Source organism: Chiloscyllium plagiosum, unplaced genomic scaffold (assembly GCF_037043375.1).
Source record: "Chiloscyllium plagiosum isolate Xiang-an unplaced genomic scaffold, Cpla_swu_hap1 HiC_scaffold_9, whole genome shotgun sequence".
In the NCBI taxonomy this organism is placed as follows: domain Eukaryota; kingdom Metazoa; phylum Chordata; class Chondrichthyes; order Orectolobiformes; family Hemiscylliidae; genus Chiloscyllium; species Chiloscyllium plagiosum.
The window spans coordinates 48,675,636-48,698,655 of NW_028270147.1; the positions used below are offsets into that span (position 1 = coordinate 48,675,636).

At 41.0% G+C, this 23,020-nt stretch overlaps 1 protein-coding gene across 1 annotated transcript in view; it reads left to right on the top strand.

Annotated features, from left to right (window-relative positions):
• Positions 1 to 23,020, top strand: part of agbl4 (AGBL carboxypeptidase 4) — an 854,548-nt gene that overhangs the window by 318,442 nt on the left and 513,086 nt on the right. Inside the window, exon 5 of the mRNA XM_043699224.2 lies at positions 9,199 to 9,415. Coding sequence (XP_043555159.1) covers positions 9,199 to 9,415 — 217 coding nt within the window. The remainder of the gene's footprint in view (positions 1 to 9,198; positions 9,416 to 23,020) is intronic.

The following is a 23,020-nucleotide window of genomic DNA, read 5'->3' on the forward strand; positions in this document are numbered from 1 at the left end:
GCCACTACAACCCTTATAGGCAATGAGTTTCAGATTTACACCACCTTCTGGGTGAAAACATTTTTCCTTACATTCCCTTTAAACGTATTGCCCCTTATCTTAAATCTATGTCTGCTGATCATTGAACTCTCCACATGGGAAAAAGTTCCTTCCTGTCTACGCTACTTTTGCCCCCATGTTTTATACATCTCAATTAATAACCTCTCAATCTCTTCTGCTCCAAGAGAAACAATCCAGCCTAGGGGCAGCATGATGGCTCAGTGGTTATCAGTGCTGCCTCACGGCACCAGGAGCCCAGGTTTGATTCCAGCTTCAGGTGATTGTCTGTGTGGCGGTTGCACATTCTCACCTTGTCTGCGTGGGTTTCTGCTAGGTGATCCAATTTTCTCCCACACTCCAAAGACGTGCAGATTAGATGGATTGGCGGTGCTAAATTGCCCATTGTGTCCAGGGATGTGCAGGCTAGGTAGAATAGCCATAGGAAATGCAGAATTATAAGGTAGGGGACTTGGTCTGGGTTGGCTGCTCTTCAGAGGGTTGGTGTAGACTCAATGGGCTGAATGGTCTGCTTCCACACTGTAGTGATCCTGTGATTATGTGCAACCTCTCTTCATAACTAAAACTCTCCAGCTTCTTGGTAAATCTCCTCTGCACTTCTCCTGAATCCATTCTATCGTGTGGATTCCAGAACTGCATAGCATACTCTAGCTTCTCTTAAATTACTCATTCTTTTCAGCATCTTGCTTAGCCTCTGTGTCTAGTATGAAATTTATATTGTACTGTATAGAGAAATTCAAAATCAATGACTCTACCATTTCTTCATCACCAATATAATTTCCGCTGTCTTCATCTTTAAGGAACCATGTTTAATTCAGCTATTCTCCTGGTATACCTGTAAAAGATCTTCCTGGGTGGTTTTCTTTCTGTTTGTTTGATTTTCCAAATCCTTCCAATTTTTAATCATGCTTGTATTATCTTCATCATTATAAACTTTTTCTTCTAAACTAACACATTCTTAATTTCTCCAGTAAGCCATGGTTAGATTTTTCTTGCAGAAATTTTATTTTTTAGGTGAATGTATTTTTATGGAACTTTTTGAACTCTTTCTTTCAATGTTTCTCAGTTTTTGTTTACCATCATCCCTTTTAACCTATTTACCAAATAGATATGAGAGCTCTTCCCTCATATCTATGTAATTGTTTTTTATATATAGAATCTCTAGAACCATTTGGCCCAACAAGTCCACACCAAGTCTCCGACGAGTATCCCACCCAGGCCCATTCCCCTACCTTATCTCTGCAACCCTGCATTTCGTATGGCTAACACACCTAACCTACACATCCCTGGACACTACGGGGTAATTTAGCATGGCCAATCCACTTAACTTACACGAGTTCGGAATGTGGGAGGCACCGGAACACCTGGAGGGTGGAGGAAACCCATGCAGACACAGGGAGAATATGCAAACCCCACACAGTTGCCTGAGGGTGGAATTGACTCTGGGTCCCTGGTGCTCTGAGGCAGCAATGCTAACCACTGAGCCACTGTTTTGGTTTATAGATTCTTGTCTGACAATAGAATATGTCACGATCAAATGTAATAAGGAATTCAATTATATTATGATTTCACTGGATGTACGAATGATCTACCCAAACCCAGCCATGTTTTGCACCAGAAGTGTGCATATCATTGCAGTTGCCACTTTGTCGCAAGATTGACACCATTAATACCAACAATATTGTTATTACATAACAGCATTTTGTGGCACCCTTGTTTTGTAGATGTTATCCACATGTTAAATGTCACAAAGCATGTCCCTTTTTTTCTAAAAGCAGTTCTTTGGCTCATGGAGACTCTGTCCTTAATATTTTTCAGAGGGGCAATAAACCGGGCTGGACTCTGATCAGTCTGGTTTGGTACAGAGGTGAATACGATTATGAGCGGCCTTTTATTGATATGTAAACAGATGAGACTTCAGCCCAAAGTGATCATGCTTTAGAAGATGCTGTATAAAGAGAGGGGAGTGGTCAGCTCTCTAGCTAGCTGAGCTGAACAGTTTTAGTTGAGTCCTGAACTGGGAAGTTCAACAGGGAGCTGTGTGGAAACTCTCTTTCTCTTTTCTGCCCTTCAGTTTTAACCTGTAAGCATGTGTTCCACTTATATTGGTTTTAAAGGGAGTTTGCTTATTTGGAATGTTAGAAATATTTGGAACAGCATAATTAATTCTAGTTGGAGTTCTTGTATGGGTTCTTTATTCTGTTCTTTGTGTTTCATTGTGTAATTTTGTGAATAAATTTGATGTCTGTTCTCAAATCTAGTAGCCAGCCTAGCTACTTACTCCAGGTAATTTTCAGTGTAGACTTACTGAAACAAATTGCAAAGTTAGGTCTGGGGCTGCCTGCTTAAGAATGTTTTGAGTAGTCTGGCCTAGTCCATAACATAAATAATCGATATGTTAATCTTGTTCACCACAACTAAGAAAATAATTTTGATTTTGAGGCCATATGTAGGGTCATCAGCTGGTGTTGGTAAGGTACTACACATTTCAGAATTTTACTTTGTAAATAGGTTTGAACCATTATATTAAAAACATTTAATTTTTGTCATACTTGTGGATTTGGTAAAGTAAAACTCCAACCTGCTCACCTTCAAGTTTGTTAAGCAAAACATACAATTATTTAGTTTCTTGACTGAACACAAAACTTGATTTGAAGCAAGTTAAAATTAGACATATTCTATTAGTATCACCTGTTCTGTAATGTCAGTTTTATGCCTTAGTGGATATTGGAAATCCTGTGTTTTCTCTCATTATTAGATGTTAAAGGTCACATGAAACATAACTTTACAACCTGGCTATTATGTAGCAAATCCATTTAACAAACCACAGAATTGTCATACCAATAACTTAATAGTGTGTTGTTAAATTTGCACCGTATTACAAAATTAATCAGTGTTCCTTCCAAAAAAAGACTGACTGCAAAACATTTATGATCCTACTTGAATCTATATTTTGTCAAATGTAGACAAAGCTCGACCCAAACATCAGTATTCTATCATTTCACCTTAACTTCTATTTATTGCCAGAGCAATTAATCTGTAAGTAACATAGCAGCTTTAATAACAGACGTTCTGACAGTTATCTGACCTTTTATATTTGAACAATGGAATAAGGAAAGTTAGATCGATAGAGAGCAATTCTGCCCTTTAATTGAGTAGTAGTGCAGCTTTGAAAGTGATCTGCAGAGTTAATGTAATTGGTCAGAAATCTCCAGCTACATTCATAAATGTAAGTAATATCACTCATTCCATATCTGGGAAAGCATGTTAAGATCAAGTATGCATTTACCTGTTAGAGAATGAAGAGAAGCAGTGGCATAGTGATCACATCATTGGACTAGTAATCCAGAACTCCGGGTTAATATTCTGGGGACATGTGTTTGAATCACATGGTGAAATTTGAAATCAGTTAAAACCATGGAATGAATTGCTAGCATAATGACAACCACATAACCATTGTTGATTGTCAGAAGGAAAACATCAAGTTCACCGATGTCCTTTATGAAAGGAAATCTGCCTCATTACTTGGTCTGGCCTACATGTGACTCCAGACCGTCAGAATTATGTTTAACTCTGAACAGTCCTCTGGGCAATTAGGGATGTACAATAAATGCAAGCCTAACCAGCGATGCTCACATCGCATGAATGCATGAAAAAAAGCAACATTGGATACACTCATATTAATTGCTAAATGATGCTTAAAATATAAGAAGTGTCAATTACAACAGGAAAAACAATCTGGCTGTTTGAATAAGTATGATTAGTCAGTCAACATGAAATTAGAGAAGTGAGTGATGTTTAGTAACTCGTGGCATTTTCTGTAAAGATTAGTAAAATTAGTAAACTTAGCACTGGATGGAGTTAGAAACTCTTGAAGAATAAATCATACCATTATACCAGACTAGAACTTTTGAGTCTTTCGAGTATATAGACATGGACAAACAAAGGAGATGGATAAACTTTCATCTAATGTAACTATAGGATCAGAGCCTGGTATATCTATAAGTACCAAGTAGAACAAAGTTTAGTATTAATTTGTAATAAATAATGTTTGATGCCAAAGCCTTGGAAAGTTCTTGACTTTGCCTTCTCTGCTTGTTTGGTTATTGTCTAAAGGTGAAGGTAAAGTTTAGAGACAGATGGCTGGTGGTGATTTTCAACCTGAGGCTCACCATGAGATGGAGAGTCTTGTATGGTAACTTCAGCTGGTGCAGGAATTGAAGCCACGCTGGTGGTATTATTCTGCATTGCAAACCAACCATCCAACCAACTGAGCTAACTAATCCTTAAAAAATTAAAACAGGCGAGAATGGATGACTAAAAACTTGGTCAAAGAATTAGGTTTTAAGGAAGTGTTAGACAAGCAAAGGAACCTAGAAATGTTGAATAGTTTAGGGAGGGAATAACAGAGCTTAGAGTCTAGATAATTAAATCTGTAGTTTTCTGTTTTACACTTGTCTATTCATTTTGCCACACTTTTGTGATATTTTCTTTCCCAGTCGTAGGCATCTTTGTACCCAGTCAGAAACTCTGTAACCTTTGCCACTAAATCTCTCCTCCCCTTGTTTCAGGTTGAAACTTGACTTCTGATTTGACCTCAACCTGACCTTTAAACTCCATATTCTCTTCCTTAAAAAGATCACCAACTCTCAATAACTTTAACAGCATCCATTTTTAAACCTGCCTCAGCTAACCTTGGTGCTGAAAACTCTCATTCATTCCTTTCTTACCTCCAGACTCCAGTATTGCAGTGCACTTACTGGCAGGCTTTCTATCCTGCACTGTCCATTAAGTTTAATTAGTTTAAAACTGCAACTTGATCACTCTTGTTTGCTAACTTCTCTAAGCTCTATTCCTCAATGCCTCAAATTTCAAATGCCCATCCTCATGCTTAAATCGTACTGCACCCTCATCCTTTTGTTTCTAAAGTCAGGAGTCACACGACACCAGGTTATAGTCTAACAGGTTTATTTGAAGTTACTAGCTTTCAGAGAGCTGCTCCTTCACCTGACAAAGGAGCAGCATTCTGAAAACTTATGATTTCAAATAAACCTGTGAGACTATAACCTGGTGTCGTGTGACTCCTGACTTTAGAAACAAAAGGATGAGGGTGCAGTACGATTTAAGCATGAGGATGGGCATTTGAAATTTGAGGCATTGAGGAATAGAGCTTAGAGAAGTTAGCAAACAAGAGTGATCAAGTTGCAGTTTTAAACTAATTAAAGTGAGGTTGTAAAGGCAGAGATGCCAAGGAGTCGAGAAAGAGCCTAGTTTAACAGTTCAGGTTTTTTTTATGTTTAGTTTAGCTGTGGCAGTCACAAGATGAAGGGCTTTTACCCGAAACGTCGATTTCGCTGTTCCTTGGATGCTGCCTGAACTGCTGTGCTCTTCCAGCACCACTAATCCAGTCACAAGATGTTGCAGTCCAGGAAGATTGCAGCTTCAGCAAATGTTTCCTGACTGACTTTCTCTCTGAAACCTCTTTGGATGTTGATCTCTCCCGACAATAAGAATCTGTGTTTCAATTTACCTTTTTGCCAAGGGATGTTGCTGCCTTGGAACAGTCCTTATGTTATGAAGAACACTAGTAAGATTTTACCACAGAATAAAAAAGAAGCCCAAGAGGGTGGAAAGGAGGTGAACGTGTTTCACTGTGCTAAAATGGGACAAGTAAAGACACAGTGCTGGTCGTTAAAGGAAGTTGCTGTGGGAAAAGATGTGGTAAAACAAGCTAAGTCAATGGTATTAGTGAAGGGAGTAATGGAGACCCCAAGAAGAGTTGAGGAGCTACAGGAGAGTGCACAGCCTAGGAAGGGGCTGGATATGGAGTTAGTACCTGATCTCTACAAAGAATTCGCTCTGTGGGTAAAGTTTATTCAGAAAGAACAAGGGGAAAAGGACAAGAAGTTATAATTTTGAGAGATACAGGATCTAACCAGACGCTGATAATAAGGGATGCGTGCATATGCACTTTTTCTGATCTCTTATCCGAGAGTGTGGTAATTTGTGGGATACATAGACATAAATTTAGTGTTCCCCTATGTAAGATCAGGTTGGAGTGCCAACTTAAGACTGGGAAAGTTACAGTGGGAGTGATTGACAGAGTATCAGTTCCAGGAATTCAGTTTGTTCTTGGGAATGATTTGGCAGGATCCAAGATGGGAATGACACCCCTTGCTGTTGAGAAGATAAAAACAATGACTGCAGATTCTGGAAACCAGATTCTGGATTAGAGTGGTGCTGGAAAAGCACAGCAGTTCAGGCAGCATCCAAGGAGCAGGAAAATCAATGTTTCGGGCAAAAGCCCTTAATCCAAGGAAGACCAAGAAACCAAGGAGTTAAAACAGAAATATCCTGGTATTTTCACAGACTGTGTGGTAACCAGATCCCACTATCATAAGTCACAGCATGAAGTGAAAAGTAAAGAGAAAGATGAAGGAGTTGAGGTTCAGTTAGCGGAAACCCTGTTTGACGTAATGGTGCATGAAAAACCTGAACAGGCAGGGGATCAGAGCTGAAAATGTGTTGCTGGAAAAGCGCAGCAGGTCAGGCAGCATCCAAGGAACAGGAGAAGCGACGTTTCGGGCATAAGCCCTTCTTCAAGAAAGCCAAGTTATCCGGAAGGAGATTAAAAGACAAGGTAGTGATACATATGATGATCTATAGGTCACTCAGTTCTACGATGGGTCAATAAACACAACTATAAATGACTCTTGACTAACATCCAAACAATCGTTTATTGTATGATGCAGTGCTGGGTTGGCAGACTCCGATTCGCCCAGAAGTATGAAAACTTCTTGGCAATCAAAAGAATCCAACAACCTTACAGAGTTTGCACAAGGTTTATATATATTAATCATCAACAGGCATAGACCATGATCGCATTGTAACAGCCAATCAATATACAGTATAACTTCATGGGTAATTGCTTGAACCAATGATATTGATTAAGTTATAATGGTGTTTTTTTTTAGATTAGATTAGATTAGTTTAGATTACTTACAGTGTGGAAACAGGCCCTTCGACCCAACAAGTCCACACCGACCCGCCGAAGCGCACCCACCCAGACCCATTCCCCTACATTTACCCCTGCACCTAACACTACAGGCAATTTAGCATGGCCAATTCACCTAACCTGCACATTTTTGGACTGTGGGAGGAAACCGGAGCACCCGGAGGAAACCCACGCAGACACGGGGAGAATGTGCAAACTCCACACAGTCGGTCGCCTGAGGCGGGAATTGAACCCGGGTCTCTGGCGCTGTGAGGCAGCAGTGCTAACCACTGTGCCACCGTGCTGCCCACCTGTGTCACCTTTACAAAGATTCGCAGCTTGCAAAATGCGGTTTAGCATTTCCTCTACGAGGACTCGCACATTGCAAATGTGGTTAGTATTTTCTCATCTCGCAGCTTGCAAATGTGGTTAGTATTTCCTCATCTTATCCATCTACTTCTTCATGTTGATGGCTTTAATGGTTAGTTATTTATATAGTTTTACAGACTAACTGCAGGTAGTCACATAGGCATAGGAAACCATTTTGTCTCTAGCTGCAATTTAGAATTAATTGTTGCTTTGCAATTTAGTTTAGCAATACAGGAGCCATTTTGTGCAGCTCCTTTATCCATTTTGTCTTACCTCCCAGAGGCCCATATCCTCACATATAAATATATCAAAACTCTGCCACATTTTGATGAGAAAGATGTTAAAGCTTTATTTATTTCATTTGAAAAATTGGCTAGGCAGATGGAGTGGACCGAGGGTTTATGGGTAATGCTAGTTCAGACTAAACTGGTAAGCAGAGCGAGTGAGGTATTTGCCGCACTGTCCAATGAGGTGTCAATGGATTATGAAGAGGTTAATCAGGCTATTTTAAATGCTTATGAAATGGTACCAGAAGCATATAGACAACAGTTCAGAAATACAAAGAAGAAACCAGGTCAGACCAATGTTGAGGTGGAAAGAATTAAACACAGTCATTCTGATCGATGGGTACGTGCTTTGAAAATGGATAAGAATTTTGAGGCTCTAAGACAGATTATTCTGATGGAAGAGTTTAAAAACTCACTTCCAGAGATGGTAAGAATTCACGTGGAGGAACAGAAAGTTCAGGAAGTGAGAAGGGCAGCAGAATTAGTAGATTGGTGCATAAGACAAGCTTCCAGCTTGTGACTGGGAGGTCTGGTCGACCTCTGTGGGCCCAGCTGAAATGCTCGGTGAACCGTTCCCTCAGTTTACATTTGGTCTTCACGAGCGTCTCATGACCATCTCAGCTGGGGCCGCAACAGCCAACCAGACCTTCCAGTCACCGCCCATTTCAATTATCCTTCCCACTCCCTTTCCAACATGACCATCTTTGGCCTTCTCCATTGCCACAGCGAACCAAACAGCAAATTGGAGGAACAATACCTCATCTTCTGCCGGGACAGCCTACAGCCTGGAGTACTCAACATTGAGTTCTCCAATTTCAAATAACCTCCTTTCCCAGTCCCCAACTCTCTTTCCAGCCCTTCTTCCTCACTTCCAACCCTCCCAGCCATCTACCAGATTCATTCCTCCCATTGACCAACCAGGTCGTACCCTTTGCCTGTCTTCATCTATCCCCACTTCACTACCTTGCCCCTGCCACCCCCTTTATCTGCAGGTCCCCCTATACCCATCCCCAGTCCTGAAGAAGGGTTACACACGAAATGTTGACTTCTTCACCTCCTGATGCTGCCTGGTTTGCTGTGTTCGTCCAGCCTCCTGATTGTCTACTTTGGATTCCAGCATCTGCAGACTTTTTATCTCTTTTCATTGCCATTGGCAGTCACCCATCTCTAATGCTCTCGGATTCTTACCCAAAACCTTTCCACCTTTTCAACTTTCTGTACTTGTGTTCCTCCCAAAATCCACATTTCTAACCAAAGGTTTGTCCTATCTCCTAATATTTATTCTTTGTTTAATGTTCATTTCTCATCTTCTACTTCTATGTAGTGCCTTTGATGCTTTTCTACATGAAGATCAATTTAATAGACAAGCACAAAAAATTGAATTTCCTGTTATAGCTATGTTGCAGTTTTGTCATCAGTATTAAATAAACTTGAGTGCTCACCTGTCTGATTTTACTGAATGTATTTATTTTAATCATTATTACTTGGCAGGCAACGACTTCCTTCAAAAAATGTCTATTACTACCGCTGTCCAGATCATCGGAAAAACTACGTTATGTCATTTGCCTTTTGCTTCGATCGGGATAATGAGGTGTACCAGTTTGCTTACTGTTATCCTTACACCTATACTCGCCTGCAACATTACCTAGATAACCTGGAGAGAAGGAATATGGATTACTTCAAAAGAGATTTGCTTGGTCTAAGTGTGGTAAGCATGTTACGAATATATATATACATGAGAACGTATGAACAAACAAAGGTGGGGCTCTTTAATGCTTAGCTTCAGCCTTAAATATTTCTTGTAACATAATTATGCATCTAAAGAAATAGGATAGTTAGCATTTTTGTTTTTTTTCTTTAATTTGTGTTTTAACTTTTATTTTTAATTCAACATTTGAAATACCTGATTGAAAAAAAATTATATTCTCCATATTTTTATACTTTAAACTTTCTCACAACATTACTGTATCATTATTGTTGATAATGATAAAGAAATTATTTCCTTAATTGGATACAAACAAAGACCTACATATGATGCTGACAATGTTTTGTAACATTCCATGCATGTACTTTAATTGAAAACAGTAGGAGAGCAGGGAAACCAGTAACATGCACTTCTCAGTATATATGTGCATACCCATTAAGATACATATGGAAATAAAGTACAAACATCAGTACTCTTTTTTGTCATTTTGGATTGCTGACCAATTATTTGTTTATATTTTGATGTGCACATTGGGGCTGATTTTTAATCTATATTTCTCAACATGAATGGGAAAGTAATGAGTTTAGAAAAAGGAATACAGGGCAGATGAATATGTGTAAGAAGAGTGGTGTTGAAAGGAAAGTTTTATATTCTTGGAAAACTGAGGCAAGTTTTGGGAGAGATTAAACCTGTACAGGCTGGAGAAGAAAAATGTGGGGCAATTTGCCATTTCTGTTGGAGAAGATTTAAGCTACTGTTGCAGATAACATTGGTTAGAGTTAAGAAACAATAGATATGCCATTGCAATTGTGAATAGATATAGAGAAGCAAATTTGCAAGGGGATTGCAGAGACGGGCGAGATTTGCCGCCAAATGAAAATGGAGTATTTTAATTCTCCTAATGCTACTGTAAAGAGTAGAGAGAGAAAAGACCTTTGAAAGTATGTTCAGAGTAGGTTTCTTGGAACAGGATGTTTCCAGTTCACTGAACAAAGAGGAATTTCTGGATCTAAATCTGTAGACTGAGGTGGGTCAGGTGAATCAAGTAAGGTTGGAAAAAAAAATCACAAACAGGAATTTTGTATCAGATGGCTTAGATTAGCTATGAATGGGATGAAGAAAATATCTAAAATAAATCATTTAATTGGAGGAGGGCCAAGTTTAGTGTGTTGAGACCAAATCTGTCAGCGGTAAATTGGAAGTAAATATTGGCAGACAAAACAGTAACTGGACAATGGGCTGCTTATAAAGAAGAACTGGTATGGGCAAAGTTGAGGTACATCCCTAAGGGAGAAATGCATTGATCCCTGTGGCATTCTACAAGTATTCGTCTACCAAGTTGAGAATGACCATTTTCTGAACTCTGCTATTAAGTAGCCAATCATTTATCTCTGCTCATGTATTATGCCCCACACCATCGACTCTGAACAGGTAATGCTGGAGAAACTCAGTGGATTTGATTTGACTTTTTGGTCTATTTCTGTCCTCACATATGCTGTCATGGCTGCTGAGTTTCTCCAGCAATTCCTGTTTTTATTTCAGAATTCCAGCTTTTGCAGTGTTTTGCTTTTTTTGTGCACTCTTATCATCTGCTGTAATCTTTTATGACATCATTTGGAAACTCAATACACGCAGCAATTGTACAACATTCCTTGATTTTAAAACAGTTCTTTTCTCCTTTAAGTCCACCATTAAAAATACAGGAAAACTAAAATTGATTGATTTATTGTTGTCACCTGTACCAAGATAAAGTGTTGTTTTGCATGCTACATAGGCAGACCATACCATACAAAGTAAATCAAGGTAGCAGAACAGAGTGCAGAATGTAGTGTTGTAGCTGCAGAACAGTGTATAGAAAGAGAGAGCGAGGGAGAGAAATTTGAATTAATATTTGAGAGGGTTGTTAAAAAGATAACAGCTGGGAAGAAGCTGTTCTTGAAACAATTTGTACATGTATTCAAACTTTTATATCTTGTGCCCGATGGAAGAAAGTGGAAAAGAGTAAAACCAGAGTGGGAGGGATCTTTGATTGTGTTGGTTGCTTTCCCAAGGCATTGAGAAATATAGATGGAGGCACTGGGAAGAAGACTGGTTTGTGTAATGGACTGAATTGTGTTCATGACTCTTTGTAGTTTCTTAGGAAAAGCAGTTGCCAAACCATGCTGTGATGCATCCAGTTAGGATGCTTTCTGTGGTGCATTTATAAACATTGGTAAAAGTCCTTATGGAAATGCCGAATTTCCTTAGCCTCCTGAGGAGGTAGATGTTGTTGTGCTTTATTGACCGTCGTGTTGATGTCGGTGGACCAGGACAGATTGTTCGGGATCATCACTCCCAGGAACTTGATGTTCTCCACCATCTCCACCTCAGCACCATTGATGCAGACGGGGGAATGCCCTCCACTCCGCTTCTTGAAGGAAATGACCAACTACTTTGTTTTGCTAATGTTGATGGAGAGATTTTTGTCATTACACTAGGCCACTATGCACTCAATCTCTTTCCTGTATTTTGTCTCATCATTGTTGGAAGTCCAACCTTCAACAGTAGTATCATCAGAAAACTTGAAAATGGAGTTGGGGCAGAATTTAGCCACATACCCTTGAGTGTATAACGAGTATAGTCAGGGACTGTGTACGCAGCCTGGTAGGGCACCAGTGTTGAGGCTTATGGTGGAAGAGGTGATGTTGCCTGTTCTTAACGATTGTGGTCTATGGGTCAGGAAGTTGAGGAACCAGTTACAGAGAGGGGAACTGAGACCCAGGTCTTGGAGTTTAGAGATGGGTTTGTCTGGCTTTATGGTGTTGAAGACGGAGGTGAGCCATGACTAACTTCTCAAAGTACTTCATGATTATGGAGGTCAGTGTCACCAGATGGTAGTGAGGTACACTGTATGATTTTTCTTTGGTACTGGGATGATGGTGGTGGCCTTCTTGAAGCAGGTGGTGACTTCAAATTGTAGTAAGAAAGGGTTAAAGATGTCTGTGAGTACACCTGCCAACTGGTCTGTGCAAGATCTGAGAGCATGGTAGAGGGCCTTCATCCAAGCCAGTTGCTTTACGTGGGTTCATCTCAAGAAGGCCAGCTTTTTAAAAATTCATTTGTGGGATGTGGATTGCCCATACCTAGTTGCGCTTGAGAAGGTAATGGTGAACTGCCTTTTTGAATCGCTGCAAACCATCTGCTGAGGGTTGATCCACAATGCCACTGGGGAGGGAATTCCAGGATTTCAACTTTTGGTTTATTATTTATTGTCACGAGTATTCGAGTACAGGAGTACAGTGGAAAGTTTACAATGTCACCCCATATGGTGCCATCTTTGACCCAGCAATAGTGAAGAAAGAGCAACATATTTCAAAGTCAATATAGCGAGTGGCTTGGAGGGGAACTTGAAGGTGGTTCATGGGTGCAGGTGCATCCAAAGCTGTTGGGATAGGTGACATTGTTTCACTGATCTTCTGTTCAAAGCAAGTGTAGAATGCATTGAGCTCGTCATGATTCTATCACCTTTGTAGCTCGTTATACTGTGTAAGCTTTGCCACAAATGACGTGGTGTCTTTGTGGTTGGCCTGGGTCACAATCTTAGTTTGATACTGCCTCTTGCCATTGTGATGGCATTATGAAGGTTGTACCTCAATTTCCTGGAGAGGTCAGAGTTGCCTGACTTGTATGCAGACATGGACTCTGCAAAAGTCATGGTAAAATGAATCCATAGTGGGAAACTTGACTAACTATCTACCTGGCATTGAGGGTGAGTTTTTCAAAGACAGGTTTAGAGACCTTTACAACATTGTTGCGTGAACACTACAGCTGAAAGACCTCCCAGCACTAAACTCTGTGAAGTAAAGCTGCCAGTGATCAAAGAGAGGTCTGTCAGATCTTAGTTGATGAACGAAAACTATAGGCTTTCATTGACCCTGGCATGGGCAGTCTGTGCAAAACAAAATTGTTTCAAATGGTTAGGGGCCACATTGCATATCACTTGCTCTATGTGAAGAATCTCTAATTATCTTCTCAACTGTGTGATATTCACCTATCCTGTGTAGACCTGATATTTAATTCCATGTCTTACGTGCAGGGAGAATGTAATTTATCAAAGTTAAAGTCTCAGGGAAATGTTGGAGGGTTTTATAGCAACACAAATCTGACTGAGATATACCTTAGTCCTGGAAATTTAGTATTCTGTAACAGAGCATCAGAAAAAATGGAAAATCTGGATAAGGTATTAAGGTGTAATGTGAATACTATGGTTCTCCAACATGACAGTTAAACTATTAAATTCTATTCATATTGATTAATTTACACTGATTCCAAATTTTCATAATTTGAAGAATAAATAAGAAGTGAAGAGATGCTTTGTATCTCACATACTTATATGGTTAATAGTTATGATGAACAGAATATGGCAGATAAAGTGCCATTTGGGCACAGAACAGGCTATCATATCCAAAGGGCAGAGATTGTATGAGATAGACATTCTCGTGGATCCAATGAATGGATGAATGCAACTTTTGTAAGGAGAGCAGTGAAAGCTGCCAGAATATTAAAGCATTAGCTGAATGTCCAAGATGATGGATAAGAGGCAAAATCTTATCAAAATGAGGAGAAGCAGAACTTCAAAGCAGTAGTCAATATACCAGATACAGAACTTTTTAATTTTAGAAATGTTCAGTAGTGGAAGCATATGCAACCAATTGTTGAGATAACTAACTGATTGCATGTACATACTCTAAATCAAACAGCATTGTTATAGAAATATAATAATATGCTCTGTTTGAAATAGCTGTCTTTATTTTAATCTTAATTATCTAATGTTTACAGTATCTGCTCTGATTTGTATATTACATTAGATGGTGCTTATTTACTAGACATTTGAAACAATTATAGTACTGCCTTAACTATGTCATTTGTCAATCTTTTAAGCTTATTGCTGACAATTGTGACTGTAGAAAGCACTTCTTGGGAAGTGGAAGAGAAATTAATTCAGAATGCATAAAATGTGCCAGTTTTAGAAGGCATATTTTTATTTTAAATGAAGATTCAAATGCAATTGTAAGTTTTCAAAGACTGCTCAAATACAAAAAAAACTCACTTGCTGGCTTTTTGACTGCTTGAAGAAAGTTTGTTGATTGATCTTGGACTGGTAAACGTTTGGCTGTCAGTTATTGCTGGCTTGAATTTAAAAAAGGAAGGCTTGAATCTATATGGCACCTCATTTAAATAATTATCATGCAAAGAGACTGGCAGCTAACATAACAGAGAATCCCAAAGTTTCCAACAGCTACATAAATGTAAAAGGGTGGTAAAAAAGGACAAATGGGGGACAACTGGGGATGAAAAAGGAGATTTACTCATAAAAGGAGAAAGCATGGCTGAACTATTAAATAAATATTCTGCATTTATCTTTACAAGAAAGAGGTGATTCCAATGAAGTGAAGGCTCTCTGTACTTAAAAGTGATAGGACACCAGGATTAGATGAGATGTATCCAGCGATACTTAAGTAGGTGAGAATAATACATTATGAAGCACTGTCCATAGCTTCCTAGTCTACCTTAAACTTAAGATGGTATCAGAGGTCTGGAGAATTGCAAATGTTCCACCATTGTTCTCAAGTGAAAAGTAAGGCCAGGAATTTCAGCACACTCAGTTTAACTTTGGTGTGGCGGAAGCTTCTTGAAACAATAACTTTGGACAGATATAATTAGTCACATGAACCAATGTAGGTTAATTAAGGAAAGTCAGCATGGATGGATAAACGGAAATAATGTTTTTCTTTCTTCATTCAGTATTTATTGCCATCTCTGTGCTGGAGAAGAGGCAGTGAACTACTTCTTTGACTGCTGCAGTTCTTGGGATAAATTGACACACACACACAGTGGAAATCAAGGATTTTAAATCACTGACTCTGAAGGAATGGTGATATGGTACTAAATCATGAAGGTGTATGCTTTAGAGGGGAACTTGGAGGTGTTGTACTTCTTCCAAGCATCCATTGCCACCTTTCTTCCAGGTGGTAGAGTTCACTATTTCGAAGGTGCTGTCAAAGAAACCTTGATGAGTTACTGTATTGCATCTTGTAGATGGCACACCCTGATACCATTCTGCGTTAGGTGTGAAGATTAAGTGTGGGAGATGGTAGGCTACTTTGTCCTGGATGATGTCAAGCCTCTTGAGTGTTGATTTGCAATCATCCAGACAAGAGGGGAGTATTTTATCACATTTTATCACATAGGAATGTAGAGTAGGAATGAAGGCTAGCACAACATCGAGGGCTGAAGCCTGTAATGTGTTGTACTGTTTTATGTTCTAGGTTCGTTCTTGACTTGTGTCTTGTAAATGGTGAATGGGCATTGGGGAGACATGAGGTGAATTTCCCACCACAGAATTATTAACTTTTGACCTATTCTTGTATACACAATATTTGTATTGGCTGGTGCAGTTCAGTTTCTGGTTAATGGTAACACCAAGACTTTTGATAGTGGAGGATTCAGTGATATCCTTTTACTGTGACCTCTGATTCTGGACTTCACTGTGGTTGGGAATATTTTTCCTACATTTATCCTGTGTAGTCCTATTAGAATTTTATAGGTTTCTGTGAGATTCACCCCCCCCCCCCCCCGCCCATAATTCTTCTATCTCCCCCAGTGAATATCGTCTTAACTAATCCAGATTCTTTTCATATATCCATCCTACCATCCCAGGAATTAGTCTGGTGAACCTTTGTTGCACTCCCTCCATAGCCGGAACATCCTTCCTCAGATAAGGAGACCAGGAATTCGCGCAATACTGTATGTGTGGTCTCGTCAATGCCATGAGCAATTGCAGACAGACTCCTGTACTTGAATACTCTCATTATGGAGGCCAAAATACCATTTGTTTTCTTCACTGCCTTCTGCGCCTACTGCACCTGCATTGTTAATTTCAGTAAGTGGTGTACATGTCTTGTTGCACCTCCTCCTTTCCCAGTCTAAAACCATTTAGATAATTGTCTTCCTCCTTTTGCTACCAAAGTGGATAACATCACATCTATCCACTTTGTAATTCATATTATGGACTTCAGAGTTCAGGGAAGGTCTAAAGTTCCCAAAGTTGTTTGGCTAAGTGGAGAGCAGAATATCCTTTTGAATGTAGTCCTGGATAGCTTTGGGTAACATCAGATGCATCTGGGAGAGATATCATTTCCTTCAGGAAATGTCAAGTGTCTTTTCAGATTGTTAAAAGTAGTTATGAATATGTTAAAAGTGTATAAGATCATTGAAACAATTGGCTCATTTGAATGGTCTTAGGGAACTGTGAAACTGTCAAGGCCTTTAAATCTCCTGTATTTTAAATATTTCACAAAATTGACTGCAGAATGAAGAAGGATCATTTGACCTGAAATGTTAACTCTGATTTCTTTCTACAGATGCTGCTAGACCTGCTGAGCATTTCCAGCAGCAGCTTTTCTATTTTTGTGCACAGTTTCAAAATTTGTGGAAGATTCAAAATTTAGAAGCATTGTTAGCTGTGAGAAGGATACACACTACAGAACCTAAAAAGGACTTAGGAGTGGATTGGCAAGTTACAGGTGAAATTCAAGGCAGAGAAGTGTGAAGTAATTAATTTGTGAAGAATCAAATTGTAAATTAAAGTGTGAAGAATGCACAGAAGACAATGTAAAATAAGGCAACAATGTAAAATAATGTACATAATTTAATTATGTATTACAACAGAGGGACTTGGGTATATATAGAATCATAGAGTTGTACAACACGGAAATAGACCCTTCGGTCCAACTAGTCTGTGCCAACCATGTTCCCAAACCAAACGAGTCCCATTTGCTGGCGTTTGGCCCATATTCCTCCAAACCTTTCCTATTTGTTTCCTTTCCTTATCCAAATGTCTTTTAAATGTTGTGCTGTACCTGCATCCACCACTTTTTCTGGCACTTCATTCCACATTCAAACCACTCTCTGTGTAAAAACATTAGCCCTCGTGTCCTTTTTAAATCTTTCTCCTCTCACCTTAAAAATATGCCCCCTACGTTTGAACTCTCCCACCTTGGGGAAAGACCTTTGCTATTCACCTTGACTGTGTCCCTCATGATTTTATAAACCTCTATAAGGTCATCCCTCAACCTCCTATGCTCCCAGTGGAAAAAGTGCCAGCCTATCTTTGTAACTCAAACCCTCCATTCCCCACAACATCCTGGTAAATCTTTTCTGAACCATCTCTAATTTAATACTATCCTTCCTATTGCAGGGCAAGCAGAATTGTACACAATACTTCAAAAACAGTCCTTAACATGATGTCCCAACTCCTATACTCAGAGGACTGAGCAATGAAGGAAGTGTGCTAAACACCTTCTTAACCACCCGTGTGATGCAAGTTTCGAAGAATTATGTTCCTGAACCCCTAGGTCTCTATTCTACAACACCACCCAGGGTCCTACCATTAAATGGATAAGTCCTGCTTTTGTTTTACTAAAATGCAATACCTCCCATTTATCCAAATTAAACTTCATCTGCCACTCCTCAGTCCAATGACCCAGTTGATCTAGATGTCTTTGTAATTTTAGATGATCTTCTTCACTGTTGATTATAACACCAATTTTGGTGACATCCACAAACTTACTAACCATGCCTTCTAAATTCTTATCCAAATCATTTATATAAATGACACACCAATCCATGTGGAACACTACTGATCAGAGGCCTCTAGTCTGAAAAACATCCTTCCACCTCCAACCTCTTTCTCCTATCATCAAGCAAAGGTTAGGAAGTTTGCACTTGTACCCATTGGAGTTCAGAAGAGTGAGAGGTGATCTTATTCAAGCTGGCAAGATCCTGAAGGAACTTAACACTGCAGATGGTGAAAGGATATTTCCCCTTGTGGGAGATACCAACAACATAGATAAAACTAGGGCAGATGTTCTGCTAAAGGAATATGAACAGCTAGGAGCTAGGAGCAGAGCTAGGAACAGCTAGGAGCAGGACCAAAAAGGTAATAATCTCTGGATTACTACCTTAACCATGAGCTAACTGGCACAGGGTTAATAAGACTAAGCAGGTAAGTGAGTGGCTTAAAGATTGGTGTGGGAGAAATGGGTTTGAATTCATGGGACATTGGCACCAGTACTGGGGAAGAAGGGACATGTTCTGATGGGACAGTCTTCATGTGAACCGTGCTAAGTCCTAGCAAATCTCATAACCAGGGCTTTAGACAGGTCTTTACACTAAATGGTGGGGGAGGGTTCAGTTATAGGGGAAATTAGAAAGCCCAAATTAAAGGAGGAGGTAAGAGTGCAGAACTCAGGAAAATTTATTAAAATCTCCAACGTAGACACAAATAGGACAGAGTGTATGGAAAGGGTTAGCAATCAAACTTTAAGGACACTGGACAAATTAATGACAGTGAGAAGGACGGTAAATGCAGGATTGAAGATGTTATATCTGAATGCATACAGTATAAGGAATAAGGTAAATGAGCTTGTGGCATAGACCAAAATTGGCAGGTATGACATGGTGGGCATCACGGGAACGTGGCTGCAATGGGATCAGGATTGGGAGCTGAATATTCAAGGATATATATCCTGTCGAAAAAATAGGCAGATGGGCAGAGGGGGTGGGGTTGCCTTATTAATAAGAAATTAAATTAAATCATAGTGAGAAACAAAGTAGGGTCATATGGTGTAGAATCTGTGTGGGTAGAATTGAAGAACCGCAAAGTAAAAAAAAAGCATTGGAATAATGTACAGGCCTCCAAATAATAGTCAGGAGCTAGCGCATGAGATACACCAAGACATAGAAAAGATGTGTATGAAAAGTAAAGTTACAGTGATCATGGGCGATTTCAGTATGCATGTGGACTGGATAAATCAGCTTGTGAGTGGATTGCAAGAAAAGGAATTTGTGGAATGTCTACAAGATGGCTTTTTGGAGCAGCTTGTTATGGAGCCCACTAGGGAACAGGCAAAACTGGATTTAGTATTGTGCAATGAGGCAGACTTGATAAGGGAGCATAAGGGGAAGGAACCCTTAGGAGGCAGTGGTCATAATATTGAATTTACTCTATAAATTGAGAGGGAGAAGATAACGGTATTACAGCTGAATAAAGGCAACTATAGAGGCATGAGGGAGGAACTGGGTAGAATTAACTGGGAGAGGACCCAGCAGTAAGGACAGTGGAATGGCAATGGCAGGGATTTTTGGAAGTAATTCAGGAGACACAGCAGAGATTCATCCTGAGGAAAATGAAGCATGGTACAGGGAGGATGAGGCAACGATGGCTGACAAGGGAAGTTAGGATTGAAAAATGTCATGCTGGAAAAACACAGCAGGCCAGGCAGCATTCGAAGAGCAGGAGGATCGACATTTCGGGCATAAGCCCTTCAGGAGTGAGGCTGGTGTGCCAAGCGGGCTGAGATAAAGGATATGGGGGATGGAATTTGGGGGAGGGGCACTGGGAATACGATAGGTGGAAGGAGGTGAGGGTGAGGGTGATAGGCCAGAGAGGGGGTAGGGGCGGAGAGGTCGGAAAGAAGATTGCAGGTCAAGAGGGCGGTGCTGAATCCGGGGGTTGGGACAGAGATAAGGTGGGGAGGAGGGGAAATGAGGAAGCTGGAGAAATGTACATTCATCCCGTGTGGTTGGAGGGTTCGTAGGCGGAAGATGAGGCGCTTTTCTCCAGGTGTCGTGTGATCAGGATCTGGCGATGGAGGAGGCCAAGGACCTGCATGTCCTTGGCGGAGATGAACAGCTTTACTACAAACCGACCGACTCCCACAGCTACCTGGATTACACCTCCTCCCACCCTGCCTCACGTAAAGACGCCATCCCATATTCCCAATTCCTTCGCCTCCGCCGCATCTGCTCCCAGGAGGACCAATTCCAGTACCGTACAACCCAAATGGCCTCCTTCTTCAAAGACCGCAATTTCCCCTTCGACGTGGTCGACGATCCTCTCCACCGCATCTCCTCCACTTCCCGCTCCTCCGCCCTTGAACCAAGCCCTTCCAAACGCCACCAGGACAGAACCCCACTGGTCCTCACCTTCCACCCTACCAACCTCCGGATATATCGTATCATCCTCTGTCATTTCCGCCACCTCCAAACAGACCCCACCACCAGGGATATATTTCCCTCCCCACCCTTATCAGCATTTCGGAGAGACCACTTCCTCCACGACTCCCTCGTCAGGTCCACACCCCCATCCACTCCCGGCACCTTCCCCTGCAACCGCAAGAAGTGTAAAACTTGCGCCCACACCTTCCCCCTCACCTCCCTCCAAGGCCCCAATGGATCCTTCCATATCCATCGCAAATTCACCTGCACCTCCACACACGTCATTTACTGTATCCGTTGCACCCAATGTGGTCTCCTCTGCATTGGGGAGACAGGCCGCCTACTTGCAGAACGTCTCAGGGAACACCTCTGGGACACCTGGACCAACCAACCCAACCACCCCATGGCTGAATACTTTAACTCCCCCTCCCACTCCGCCAAGGACATGCAGGTCCTTGGCCTCCTCCATCGCCAGACCCTGACCACACGACGCCTGGAGGAAGAGCGCCTCATCTTCCGCCTAGGAACCCTCCAACCACATGGGATGAATGTAGATTTCTCCAGCTTCCTCATTTCCCCTCCCCCCACCTTATCTCAGTCCCAACCCCCGGATTCAGCACCTGCAATCTTCTTTCCAACCTCTCCGCCCCCACCCCCTTTCCTGCCTATCACCCTCACCCTCACCTCCTTCCACCTATCGTATTCCCAGCGCCCCTCCCCCAAATTCCCTACCTTTTATCTCAGCCCGCTTGACACACCAGCCTCATTCCTGAAGAAGGGCTTATGCCAGAAACGTCGATTCTCCTGCTCCTTGGATGCTGCCTGGCCTGCTGTGTTTTTCCAGCTCGACATTTTTCAACTCTGGTACTCCAGCATCTGCAGTCCTCACTTTCTCCTAAGGGAAGTTAGGGACAGCATTAAAACAAAAGAGAAAGCATATAATGTGGCAAAGGGTTGTGGGAAATAGAGGATTAAGAAGTTTAAACAGAGGGCAACAAAAAAAGGAGGGAGATGAAATATGAGAATAAGCTATTCAGTAATATAAAGGAAGACTATATATCTGAAGAAACTCTTATAAAGGGCAAAAGAGAGGCAAAAGTGGACATTGGGCCATTGGAAAATGATACTGGAGAGACAGTCGTAGGGAACAAGGAAATGGCTGAGGAACTGAATAATTACCTCGACTCAGTCTTCACGATAAAAGACACAAATAATATCTCAAAAATTCAAGAGTGAGGAGGCAGAGCTGAGTATGGTGGCCATCACCAAGAAGAAAGTGCGAGAAAAACTGAATTGGGGCCTGAAGGTGATAAACCATCTGTACCAGATGGACTACACCCCAGAGTTCTTAGGGAGATAGCTAAAGAGATAGTGGAGGACGTAGTGGTGATCTTTCAGAAATGGCTAGAATTGGGGAGGGCTCCAGAGAAGTGGAAAATCACTAATGTGACACCCTGTTTAAAAAGGGAGGAAGGTACAAGATGGAAATTTACAGACCGATTAGCCTAACCTCGGTCGTGGATAAGATCCTGGAATCCATTGTGAAGGATGAGATTTCTGAATACTTGGAAGTGTATGGTAAAATAGAGCAAAGCCAGCATGGTTTCATCAAGGGGAGGTCGTGCCTGACAAATCTGCTAGAATTCTTTGAGGAAGTAATGAGCAGGTTAGACCAAGGAGAGCCAATGGATGTTATCTATCTGGACTTCAAGAAGGCCTTTGACAAGGTGCCGCACAGGATGCTACTTAGTAAGATAATGGCCCATGGTGTCAGAGGCAAGGTGCTATCATGGATAGAAGTTTGGCTGCCTGGCAGAAAGCAGAGAGTGGGGATAAAAGGCTCCTTCTCAGGATGGTCGTGACAAGTGGTGTTCCACAAGGATCAGTGTTGGGACCACAACTTTTCAACTTATACTTTTATGATCTAGATGAAGGAACTGAGGGCATTCTGGCTAGCTTTGCTGACGATCCAAAGATAAGTAGAGGAACAGGTAGCATTGAGAAGGTTGCAGAAGGATTGGATAGATTAGGAGAGTGTGTGAAGAAGTGACAGATGGAGTACAATGTGGGAAAGTGTGAGGTCATGCACTTTGGTAGGAAGAATAGAGATGTGGACTATTTCTAAATGGGCAGTGCAAAGAGACTTGGGAGTACCAGTTTCAGAATTCTCTCTAGGTCAGCTTGCAGGTTGAATCAGTAGATAGGAAGACAAATGCAATGATGGCATTTATTTTGAGAGGATCTGAATATAAAAGCAGGAATGTAGTTCTGAGGCTCTATAAGGCTCTGGCCATACTATATTTGGAGTATTGTGCACAGTTTTAGGCCCCATATCTCAGGAATGATATGCTGGCCCTGGAGTGTGTTTAGAGGAGGTTCACGAGAATAGTCCCAAGAATGAAAAGCTTAACATATGAGGAACATTTGAGGACTCTGGGTTTATACTCGATAGAGTTTAGAAGGATGAGAGGGGATCTAATTGAAACATACAGAATACTGAATGGCCTGGATAGAGTAGATGGTTCCATTGGTAGGAAAGACTAGTACCTGAGGGCATAGCCTTATTGT